Here is a 13313-nt window from a genome sequence, read left to right as displayed (position 1 = left end):
ACGTAGAACATCAGAGTTAGAAGGCTTAACTTAGACTCTCTTGCTCAAAATGGGCCCTATATCAGGACTGGTTTGTTTAAATGACTGACAGCTTATGCTAATGAGATCATAGGATTCAGTCCGGTTTGCTCTGCCAACAGGGTGCATATATATATAGATCTATTACCCTGCTGAAAAGATTACTCAAAATATCACTTACTGAATGATAATTTAGCGACAACCTCATGAAGAAAGGCTAACAATAATCATCACAAATACTTAGCTAATATGGCTGAATTATTAAGGCTTTACTATAACTTTATTTATGGTAGAGAGACTATTCAAGTGAACATTGCCATTGTTGGCCTGCTATCATAAGCTTGGAATTCTGATATTTATTACTTAAAAATTTTTTTGAGAACAAATCTTATCTATTAATATAGCTCATTCATTGAATATCACTCTGTCTTTTTTCCCCAAACCCAAAAATCATAGTAAATAGTGAATGGATCAGGTTTTATGAATAAAAAACAAGACAATTTGTAAAAGTGAGAGGTGTTTACAAGCCCATACTGGCATTAAGCACAGTGAATGTTCAGGAAACATCTTGATGAAAACATTAGTTTGGCAAGATAATGAATTATAGCCTATATGAAAAATGATCACATAATTCTAAGAATGTGTCAAAATCAGGGTTTTCTGACAATATTTAAATAAATTATGTTCTGGAGCTCAGAGCTTTATGTGTAACAATGGTGTCTAAAATACAAATAACAGTTACAATGGAAACTAGGAAAATGCCCCAACCCACCTCCACCCCCAACAGAACTAGGTAATCAGTACTTTCAGTAAATAAACTCCCTCCAACTATCCAGAATGATACTGAATTGTGCTATATAGTAAATACTATTTTTACATGAGCTTTTACTATTATCGCTGAAAACATGGGTGCTACTTATCAGGGACTGGAATGAAGGAATGAGTTGATTCAGGCAAGGTTCAATAAAGCACACTTGTGCAAATTTGAAGTTAATATCCAGGGATGAATCGGTTTGCACATCTCTTCTCAGCTCTGTGTGAAGCACTATCTGGAACTTCCTCCCCAGCAGTGTCTCCAAGGAAAGAGTAAATTCATTTACCCTTATTTAAACACATATATTATACCCTGTGCACATTTCAACCATTTCGGTTTCAGTTCAAAAGGCTGGATATTCACACTAGATAAATCAAAGTTAAAACATATTAATTGAAACATGTTTCAATACTTGTCCTTTTCTGCCTTTAGAAACCAATAATGACCCAAAGTTGTTCTTAACTATTATTTGTAATTACTGAGTTCTGAAAATTTTGTATGTGTGCTAATATTTCAAAGATTAGCTTTGAAAAGCCTAAAACAAAGGGATGGTGGTTCAACTTTTTAGCAATTTAAATCTATTTACAAGGCTTAGTATTCATGAAGAAGTCTAGTAAGTTCTTTGAAATCTTGACATTTCTTCTTTCTCTAAAAATTGTATTTTCATGGACTATATATTTAAACTTCAAACAGATTTGTGATGGGCAATCCGTGGCATTTACTTGCACTTAAAAATTCATACTCAATATTTCAATACTAGAAACCAGCATCCATCCTCTTGACAGCAGAACACAAAATATAAGAAAAACTGATCACCCTGATTTTTTGTAAGCTAAGTAAGGCAATTTTTATTTGAAAAGACTCCGAAGCTAGTGAGGAAAAAGTGCCTGAAATGTAAGAAAAGATTTTGAATTTTTTCTTCTCATCTTATACTTGATTCTCTTTGTTGCTTTCTTGGTTTGAAAAATAAGAGAACACATCTACATGTATCTGGAGAATTTAGCTCACCTCTTAAAAGAGAAAGAACTGGCACATTATGTGATCAATAAAGTATTTTCCCTTTCAAATTCCTCTTGAATCCTTATTCTATCAAAGGCTGGAATGAAAGAAAGAATGATGAAAACCCCATCTCTTATGATTTGTGACAGCAATAGCCAGTCATCAAGGGGTAGTTTTTCAAACAGTACTGTTAACGACACAATTAATAATAACACGTAAGAAAATCTGTATCATTCACTTACAAAGTCCTCTGTCCAAATCAAGACTACAAACTATTTTGTATGTCTACGTCGGCATTTCCCAATTAGTAAAACATATACTCTGACAACAAAATTCTACAACAAACTTTCGTAGAAATCTTTCTGATTACGTAGGATCAACCAAAAATCCCTTCCTATAATTGAACTCGCACTAACTCTGCTGTGTTAGAAGCCACTTTCAGGATGTAAGAACCAAGCTGTAATTAATGTTTTCTAATAGGCGTGCAACAAGAATTGAAAGCAAGAAGAAAATTATCCACTTCAAAAAAGGAATATGGTTATAGAGGAAGTAAATGTTTAAAATACTGTGCAACTGTTTTACAGTGACTATTAAACCCAAGGCCATATATTTTCATTATTACTATCTTTCTGTATATTATTTGAAAACATTTAAGTGCACGTGAATAGGTGTTCTCTGTGTATTTGTCAATAAGTGGCTTTTTGTCACTTGCTTCTTGCATTAAAAAACATGCTTATAAAGAGTTTCATCACCTATTCAGTGTAAATCTATATCCCTTCATATGCAAGAACCGTATATGTTTGGATTTTAAGTAAGAGCAAATTGCACTGTATGCTTTGAGGGGAAACAATTCTTACGTGATTTAAAAAAAAATGTTTCCTATCTAATAATACCATAGTCTTCTTTATGTCTCTCTCTGTCCATCCTATAATGAAATAACGACCAAGAATACAACTGTAGGTTTAAAATAAAATGAAACAGAAAAGAAAGAGCAAAAAAGATAGGCTGCTGGTGACAAGACGGTCTCCCCTCATGCCAGTAAGGTTCTAGCTGTGAGCATGCTCAGACACATGGGAGGCACCGAAGTTACTATATCAGAACTCCTTCTGAGGTATAAGGAGGATACATCTAATACTTCAGTTGCTGTAAACCTATTGTTATTTTTCTGGTATTAAACATCTCTTCAGCCTCAGACTGATTGCAATGTTCCTACTACTTCATTTCATCATCCTGATAGACATCAAAGGTAAGGCTGCTACTTTCTCGCTTAAATGAGTGAAATTCCAAAAGAATAGGAAATAGAATATTTCTATTTAGTTCTAGCATATTTATAATAGATTCAATGCAGCGCTTGAGAAACAGACATCCGGTTTACACTGTCTTTGTCATGATCACTAATTGCTTATAGTCCCATCCTAACAACAAATTTTTCATGGAAACTTGCTTTTATGTGTTATTAAAATTGTGGATAAAACATCTTTAAAAAGCAAGGTTGAATATGTCAATTATAATGGAGAAAATAATTTTTAGTATTTGTAACAAAAGTATGACAAATTAATAAATTAAAATTTTGCCTTATGAAACTTCAACCTGTTGAAATATCTTCATAAAATGTATGTAACTGTTAGTTGCTATGTTTCATTGTTAACATAGTTAAACTGGGAACTGCAAAAAAAAAAAAAAAGCCACAGACAAATCTAAATATCAAAAGCTCTCCGTAAGGGCAAACCTATATAAATTAAAATCATTTAAAACAAAAGTATACCTATTTAGATCATTCTCTTTACTGTTCTTAATTTTTAAACATTTTTATTTCAGCCAAACTGCTAATTTTCAAGTTAGTGGCATTTTTCTTGTAAAGCTAAGGAAAAAAATTAATCTTCACCTGGTTTTAAAGAAAGATATAGACTTGTTTTGTTGTGAGCTTGTATACTTGTATCTATAAATCATACCCAAGGCACGTTGGATTTATTATTATTCAAAATGTATCTGTTTAAGTCCATAGTCTTTCTTAAGGAATTTTGATAAACCTCTGAGACTAAAAGTTAGAATTTGAAATTATTTTTATTTTCTGAGAAATTTGTTTTAGGTTTTTAAGGTACTCAATCTTTATTAAATGAATTCAACTGAATATTTTTAATCTCGAAATAAAATACAGTATTTATAAGCAGTTATTTACAAACTTCTAACAAATAAAAGATTTTTTAAATATTAAATTTAGTTTGAATTGGAAATACTAAAATTTTTTTTCCAATTACTTAAGAATATTATTCTAATATACTTAGCATGATTTTTATCTTGGATTTTAATCTCTTTTACATGAAAATGTAAGTTATCTTTTAAGCATGATCTTAACATGTTTCTTAAAGAGAAAGACTATATGAACTCACTTGACATGAAATACAGTTGTAGAAAGTAGTCCATTTCTTTGATTTCAGGTCTTCCTTCAGTTCATACGTCCTTATGCACATTTGTAATATTCAATTTAATATGATTTTTAAGAATAGAAATTAAGAAGTAGTTTCTTGGATTCAAAACACTGTGTAGTGATCATCTGTACCCTTAATTCTTAACTGTAGAGGAATTGCAACTATAGTTAACCAATTTTACTATAGTACTGCTTCTGCTTGTGGTAATGCATTTAATTGATTTTGAAAAACAAAATCTTTGAGATGAATAGCATCTATTCCTGAAATAATGTTTTAATATTCACCACAACATAATGGTATTCTCTAAAAAAAAAGGAAAGAAATTTTAAACAGATGATTTTGTTTTTTATTTCTAAGTAAATGCCATATTTCAGATCCACAGTACCAACCTGATAAATATTTCAATTGTAATTCCGTGGAAATTTTCATTTTCTGATTTTACATTTCAAAATTCACATTCTGATTTCGTTCTGATTTTACATACTTTTGATTGCTAATTTAACCCTTTATACTCAAACTTATCTATTTTCAAAGTTAGACATATTAATGCTTTGATATCTTACTCCTATTTATAAAAATAATAATCATTTCCTATGTAACTAGTGAAACTTCTTTTTCACAACAAAATTATAGACAGGTAAAGCAGTTAGGCTATAATAAAGAAAAGTCATTCCAAATTATGTAAGAGCACAGGTTGCTTTTTAAACTTTACATAAATATTTGCGATAGATTCTTAGGCCACAGCTAAACAAAAGGAAAAGTAGACATTATGCTATTATCTTTTCTCTTCTGGCTATGATCACCCTTGAGTGCCTAAGGGATGAATGATATTGACTAACTTAAGCAACAGATATCAACTGATAAGTAAAAATAACATATCTTCTTATAACTTTGTACATGTATCTTATCATCAGTTTATTCACTGGGTATCCTTGTTAACCAGCCTCAAGCCACCTCCTCTCAACAAAAGTTTTTTGTGGACTAATTATGGACAATATGACAAACCAAAAATATGGGCTTCTGTGGGAAATTAAAAGCATGAAGTGCCCAGATTGCTACTTGGTAACTACCAGTTGCTACTTACTCAAATGATTTGGTAACCTTGGAAACGGGGCCTGAACAATATTTTGAAGTGAGCAGTATTTGACTGCCCCCTAATGGACAAGTTCAAAGCTCAGCTTGGATGTTTCCTTTTCTAAGTAATGTCACTTCTAATTGGTTGCAGTGACTTGAGAAAAGGTTTTCCAACTAAATTTTAATTTCACACAATTACATCATGCTGCTGGGAGCTGTGAAAATCAATTATACTGCAGGTCAGTCATACAGAGAGGCTAATGTGGCACCACTGATGAAAAAGAAACTCACCAGCTTGAGGGCTGAAAAGAGCCCATTGGGAGCGAAGAGGGAAAACATCAGAAACCCAGAAGAGAAAGCTATTTGAGATATGTTCTCTCTAAAGGCACTAAGTAAATACATGCTGCAACAGACGTTTATTCATTTGTTCAGCTTATAAATGTGACCAGATATATTAAGAGTTTTAGGGACTCTTACTTGAACTATAAACAAATATGACCAGATATATTAAGAGTTTTAAGAACTCTTACTTGAACTAACAAAATTGGCTGTCACCTGGATTTTAGAGACAAAATTGGTATGCCTTCAAATAAGTCATTTTTGAAAAATGGCACACTTTTATCCTGTAAAATTGTGGCCTGAATAAAATTCAATTAACTAAGAATAGTTTTTGTGCACATAATTATATAATGATAAATGCACAGTGTTTTCTGGAATATTATATATATATATATATATATATATATATATATATATATATATATATATATATAGTGTTTAAGAACCCAAAGTGGCTTGGTTTACTTGCTTAGTAAATATACAACTTAACATTCATCAGGAAAAAAAAATTAATGTGCTTGTTTTACATGAGACATAGTAGTGGAATTATCTGAAAATAAAAAATATACCTGTCTTCTATGCTTTATTCACACCCATCAATTTCTCACCCCATACTTCCAGTCATTGAGTATGTATGGGAAAAAAATTAAGTTTGCAATAATTTCAACGTTGTTAAATACCTCAGGAAAGTATCTTCAAATCAAAATAAAATGATTGATTTCATGCTCCTGTGACTAAATAAACTTTTGAATATGGTAAAATTAGAAAAGAATTGCAGTTGAGGAATTGGCGTTATTGATAAAATGGTAGACCTCTCGTCTTATGTTGCTCCTCCCCTCCACTGTTCTGGCTTCTGTCCTTACCTCTGTTCTTGTTTACGCCTCTCTCTTTTTCCTGGCGCCCCCTCCCCATAGCACCCCCAACCCCGCACCCCCACCAGTGCTCCTTTCTTAGATTCGCCTCCCACCACATTTACCCCCTCTTCTCCTCACCTCTGCGCACATCTGTCTCAGATGCCCACCTGGCCTCTCTTGCTGTCGTTTCTCCATCTCAACCTCTCCTTGTGGTCTTTTCCAGGCTTCCCAGCCTCTAAAACCTCTTCTCTCTAGTCTTCCTGCCTCCACTTTTCAATTCTCTTGCTCTTTGAACTCTTACCTTCTCTAGCTCAAGCTTCCCGCTTTTCACATCTCGTGCTCTCTGATTCCCAAGCCTATTTCTCCACTTTGATTGTTAGCATCCACCTGGTTATTTCCCCCTTGGAATCCATCTGCCCTTCTATTTCCTCCTTCCCTCAAGCATGCCTCACCTCTAATCGCCTCCTGTGGCTCTTGAGCTTCCTCTCCGGGTCTTCACGTACCTGTTGTCCCCCTTTGAGGCCCTGGTCTCCTTGCTGTTATTTGTGGCTAGCTAGCCCCAGTGACTCCTGGCCTGATCAGCAGTCATCCTTTCTGTGGTTCAGATTGCTAGAACATGTGTCCAAACATAAGCAAACTCATACTATGTCTCCTTATAATTGCAACCCCAACATGCACTGGTTTTGTAGGTCCATGGTGATTTCTCGACAATTCTGAAATCCAGAGAGCTCTGAAAACTGAGAGTATGAACTCTTTTGCCTACAAAATGTGGTCAGAATTGACCAGAAGCAACTTAGAGTCTTCACTTATAATTTTACTGCAAAACTTCACACATTGTGATATAGATAAATATTAATGTGTTTGATTATGTGATTTTGCCCCACACGCAGCAGGGAATGTTATGTCATTTATAGCATATACATCATATTAACTTTCTAGAATAAAGCAAATTATAAATTCTGAAATAAGTTTCTCCAATGGGTTTCTTTTAAGGTGTTATAGACCTATACTAGCCATCACTCTATTCAGGTTACCACTGTCCCATGCCACATTACTCTCCCCAGTGCTGTATGACTCTTTTCTTTCCCCGGGGAAGTTCTGTGTTATTAGAATAAAGTGTTCAATGAGAAAGAGAGAGAGATCATTTTAACTATTTCTTCCTTTCTGTAATGCCAGTTTACTTTTTAATCAATCTGCTCAAATTTAAAAAAAATATTGGTGATGATATTTTCCACTCCAAGAATTCCAACTGTATTTAAATCTGTCTGCTCTGGTTTTAGAAACTTCCATTCTTACCTCATGATACTATTCCTTCCATTATTTCTTTGAGAATTTTAATCATACAGATTTAAACTGATTTTTAAAGCACTATCATCTAATTCCTCACGTATGAATTCTCCCTTTTCTGGAGCCCTGGACATTTTCATAAAGTCGAAGGGACTTTCCTCCTGCACACCTCTCCCTGGGAGGGATCCCATAATTGCCTCGACATAGCCCACTGAAGTGTTGAAATCTGAGCTGTCATTTATGTTCGAATCTCGGGGATTTTACCAGTTCCAAATCTCATGTTCAGTTTGCAAATCACCACTGCTGCTTTCACTGCTGGCATGAGCAGGGCAATATCAAATTCACAACCTTGGGTAGTCAGGCAGAGCCTTTTCATCCCCCATTCATCATCAGGAGCTCAGTCCCAATGCTCACGCTTCCCGTAGGTCCACGCACCTGCTGGCCCGGCCACATTCAGCCCATTTCAGAGAGAAGCTTGGAGCCCAGTCCTAGTGCTCATCCAGTCCCACCTGGGGGGCTAGTTCCTCTCACACCAGCGGCTTTTTCTCTATTCATATTTGTGGAGAGTTCTTTCTGCTAAGAGCTTAATGTTTTAATGAAGAAACATAGTAGCAATCGTTTTTGTGTCTATGGAAAATTGTGTTGTGGGGAGCATATTCAGAACTTGCTCACAACAGATCATCTTGATGCAGAAGCTCGGAAAAGAAGGTAGTTTTCATTCTTCAGATTTTGCTTTATCAAAAATTGGACACTGATGGGCACACAAACCAGAGATCTGGAGTAGTAAAGAGAAGTGCCGTACGGATGTAAGGGATCAGGGTAGGGGACGCAGCAGAGTGGCAAGTATGTTCGACTTAGGGTTAGCAAAACTGTGTTCAAGTCACTGCCTTATCCTTCACCAGCCTTTGGCCTTCAGCACGCCAAATAATCTCTTAGCCTCGGTCATAATATTGGTGTAACTGCTGGGTTTCTAGGAACCACTTGTGATGATGTTAAGGGAATAGATTCTAGGACTCCACCCCCAGTAGAGTCAATAGGTCTAGGCTAGAGCGCAGGACTCTGCACAGTATAGAAGCAAGCCAGGTGATCTTATAAACTTGTCCTCTGGATCACACCTCTGGAAACACTGGTATTACAGTTAGCACATCAAAATATAAGTAGGCTTTTTTTCCTAGAAGAAATGCTAATTCCTTGCTATACTCTGCGCATATCAGGATGTTAATTGCATTCACTGCATTATTTAACATATTAATTCTACTTGAATTTGTTTTTTAATTTTGAGGATTATAAGAACAAATTAAATATTTAGCAAAGAAATAGCTGAACCCACATTGTCTAATGATCAGTATACAGCCTCTTAGTGGATAGTATGATCCAGAAAAGAATAATTAATGTGCACATTTAACTACAAGGTAGTCTCTACCACTCCCTTTTTTGGAAGAAACTGTTAACCCATGACAAAATGGCTAGGGAGGCATCTCTTCTGATTTAGAGTGAGATCCTCTTTTTCATTCGTCATGTTGTTTTAATTATCCACTTTTTTGCTTGATTATGGTCCAGCCAGTGGACTGGACTAGACGAGTCATTTGCCTGCAGCAGGACAAGATCGCTAATTCAAGCACTCGCCTCGTTCCTCCCCCCTCCCTCGCCCTCCCCTCTCCCCTCCCTCCCCCTACCCACCTCTGTCTCTTTCTTATTCACCCTTTTGTCTGAGATTTTCAGGCTCAACCACATAGGCTAAAAATAGTGTATCTTAGGCTAAAAATAGTGTATCTATTATTGTAGATATTTCTACTCTTAATTTTCTTTCATGTAAATTCATGAAATATAAGAAATTCAAAAGATACTGATTTACTTCCATTCTTCTTTTGAGGGCCACTGCAAAAATATTCCCTCAAAAGTCTTAAATTCTGTCTGAAACTGAGATAAGAGAGTCTTTAGGCAAACTTACTTATAGTCAGGAAAGGGATAATACCCCATGCTGAGTGTTGGTGAAAAATTCTCTTCCCTTGTTCAGAAATCATTCCTTTATGGCTGTTTCCTACTTCCCACTTATAAATGCCACTCTTACTGTAACTAATGCTAAAATTATCTACTTGGAAAAATAAGTTGCCCTCACTAGGAACACAGGGTTTTGCAAAGGCGATGTGATTTGTGTCCATTGTATGAGTGAATTGCAAGAATTTTGTAAAAAGCAAAGCATGAGGGAAATATTTATACTGATTCCCAGAAATAGAGCATATACCATAAGTCAGTGTGGGCCACCTTACCTCAACGTACATAGAATCTACCTATTTTTTAGGTAGAAATTAGGAGACCTAAACACCTCTCCCCTTCAGTGGTAGATAACTTGAAGCAAAAATGCCAACATATGGGGCACCTGGCTGGCTCAGTTGGTTAAGTGTCTGCCTTCAGCTCACATCATGATCCCAGCGTCCTGGAATCCAGCCCTGCAGCATCCTGGGAGTGCCCTGCATCAGGCTCCCTGCTCAGCAGGGAGTCTGCTTCTCCCTTTCCCTCTGTACTCTCCCTGCTCATTCTCTCTCTCAAATAAATAAATAAATCTTTTTTTTTAAAAAAATGCCAACATAAAAATAACTATAGTATTGATAGTAGATAAATGAGAAAAGAGAAATGAACATAAAGCTCCTATCTGCACCTAACCCACATTGACGTCCTATCTGACACATGTACACTCAAGTTGGACCTATGCTTCTGACATGGATTATCATGAAGTACCTGTGTACTCCCCACTTCCACATACAGCATTTTAGGTATATGTAGTCTAATTATGGAAACACAGTTACCCCTGAATATGTTACTTAAGTTTAGATAACAATTTTGAGGCATATAGTAAGTGCTAAAAACTGAAAACTTCGCGAGGCATTGGGAGAATCAAAATTGGTAGAATAAGTTCCCTTTCATCAGTGGGACACAATGGGAAAAAGAAAAATATCTATAATAAAATGCCATAAATACTACAATAGAGATATGTGTAAGATGCCTTGGTGGGGAGAAAGTTCATATTTTTTTTAAGAGTTTATTTATTTGTCAGAGAGAGAGAGCACAAGCTGGGAAGCAGGCAGAGCAGGCAGAGGGAGAAGCAGGCTCCCCACTGAGCAGGGAGCCTGATGCAGGGCTCGATCCCAGGACCCCAGGATCATGACCTGAGCCGAAGGCAGACACATAACCCACTGAGCCACCCAGGCAACCCGAGAAAGTTCCTACTCTGGAGAGATTCTGGAGGGGCTCAGTAAAGTTCTCACAGAAATGACTTTTGAAATGGGTATAAAGAGTGAGTATGGACTCTGGGAAACCATCTAAGGGTTTCAGAGGGGAGGGAGTGGGAGGAAGCGGTAGCCCAGTGATGGGTATTAAGGAGGGCACATGTTGTGATGAGCACTGGGTGTTATATGAAAACAATGGTTTGTGGAACACTACCTCAAAAAACTAATGATTTAATGTATGGTGACTAACATAACATTAAAAAAAAAAAGAATGATGAAGTGAAAAAGAGAAAAATTGCATTTCGGATATAGAGAACAGCACAAGCTGAAGCCTCAAAAATCTTATCCCCGTAGATGTAGGGCTGCCAGAATACACAATTATAAAAAGTAAAGAACTCTCTGCTGCCTGTGTTTGATCAGACATCACCTTGAATGACTTAATTTGTTCATTTTCAATACTATACTATATGCCATTGATGAACACACCACAGTTTTTATGTTTTACTTTTCAAGGACATTTGGGTTGTTTCCAGTGTGAGGCTGTTATGAAGAATGCTTCAGTGAATATTCTTGTCTGAGTCTCTGGTATGCACGTGCATGCACTTCTCTGGGTACATGCCGCCAATTAAAACTGCTGACTCATCAGGTTTTCAAGGCTTCGTGTTTAACGGGTAATGACAGGTGGTTTCCCAAAGCCGCTGCTCCAAGGAACACCCCACAAGTGCATGAGAGTTTGCATAGCCTCACATCCTCGCCAAATAGTGTAGGATTGGTGGTTTTTAAAATTATAGCCATACTGGTAATCTGTAGTGATAGCTTGTAGTTTTAATTTGCATTTCCCTGCATACTAATTAGATTTAATACTTTTTCAAATGTTTTTGGCCATTTGTATATCCACTTTGTTATGTGTCTATTCAGTTTCTTGTCCGTTTTCTATTTACTGTTCATCTTTTCCTCATTAATTTGTAGGACCTCCCTTTTCCCCCGCCCCATACACACACTCACTGCACACACTCACACACTCACACTCACATACACTCACACTCACATACATTCTAATTACAAACTTTCTGAAACATCTTCTACTCTGTAGCTTGCCTTTACACTTTCTTAATGGTATATTTTTTTCATTTTTTGCAATAGAATTTCTTAATTTTAATATAGTCAAATTCAGCTCTCTTTTCCTTTATGATTAACACTTTTGTTTATTTTCTGGGTTGTGTTTTTTTTTTTGTATTCTCCTTAAAATCTCTACCCTAAAGTCATAAAGACTTTTCCCTTATTATCTTCCAGAACATCGATTGGATTACCTTTAATATTTAAATATAAGCCACCTAGAAGTACCTATACCCCACTACTGCTCTGCAGTGCCACTTGGTCATAAATCAAACGTTCACATCTGTCTGTCTCTTTCAGAACTTTCTATTCCATTCAATTTGTCTGTTGTTCATCCTTTCCCCCCAGTATTACACTGCATAAATTTTTGTACCCACATGATAAGTCTTAGTTTACAGATAAGTTCTCTTGCCTTGTTCTCTTTCTTCCAGACTAACCTGGCTTTTACTGAGCTTCTAGAAATATATGCCTTTTAGAAACAACTTATCCATTTCTATGCACATATACATAAACACTCCTGGATTTTTATTGTAATTTCTTTGAACCTGTAGATCAATTGGGGGAAGGATTAACTTCTTTAAAATATTAAGTCTCCATTTATTTGCATCTTTAATGTCACTCAATAATTTTATATACTTTACATAAATGTCTTGCAGATTTTTGTTAGATTTATTCCTAAATATAGAACACTGTTGATGCTGTAATAAAAAGTATTTTTTAAACATTTTATTATCTAATTGTTTGTTGCTGACATAGAGAAATGACACTGAATTTCAGAAACCTTGCTAAATTCACTACTACTAGTAATTTTTTTATGTTCACAATCACATCATTCATAAATAATGACAGTGTTATTTCTTTTCTTTCAATATTCAAACCATTGATTTATTTGCCTTGTCTCACTACATTTGCTAGAGTCCTCCAGGACAATGTTGAATAGTTATAGAAATAGTGGACATTGCTGTCCTGTTCCGAATCTCAAAAGGAAAGCCTTCAAAAATCCACCATTAAGCATATTATGTACTATCGGTTTTTACAGATGCCCTTTATTAAATCAAGTTACCTTCTATTTTTAGTTTGCATAGTTATTTTAAAGTCAGAACTTGATAGATACATCTCTGGAGCCCCTGTCGTAAGCAAAGTTAATGATGAATGA

The 13313-nt window shown here is 35.6% G+C and overlaps 1 protein-coding gene across 1 annotated transcript in view; it reads left to right on the top strand.

Moving 5' to 3' along the window:
* Positions 1-3010: 3010 nt before the first annotated feature.
* The window catches only part of RXFP2 (relaxin family peptide receptor 2), a 63998-nt gene continuing 53695 nt past the window's right edge, over positions 3011-13313 (top strand). The window contains exon 1 of the mRNA XM_027590487.1: positions 3011-3077. Within this exon, the coding sequence (XP_027446288.1) occupies positions 3035-3077 (43 nt within the window). The 5' untranslated portion in view covers positions 3011-3034. The remainder of the gene's footprint in view (positions 3078-13313) is intronic.

The sequence above is a fragment of the Zalophus californianus genome, chromosome 3, assembly GCF_009762305.2.
Source record: "Zalophus californianus isolate mZalCal1 chromosome 3, mZalCal1.pri.v2, whole genome shotgun sequence".
NCBI lineage: Eukaryota > Metazoa > Chordata > Mammalia > Carnivora > Otariidae > Zalophus > Zalophus californianus.
This window is presented reverse-complemented; position numbering and strand designations above follow the sequence as displayed.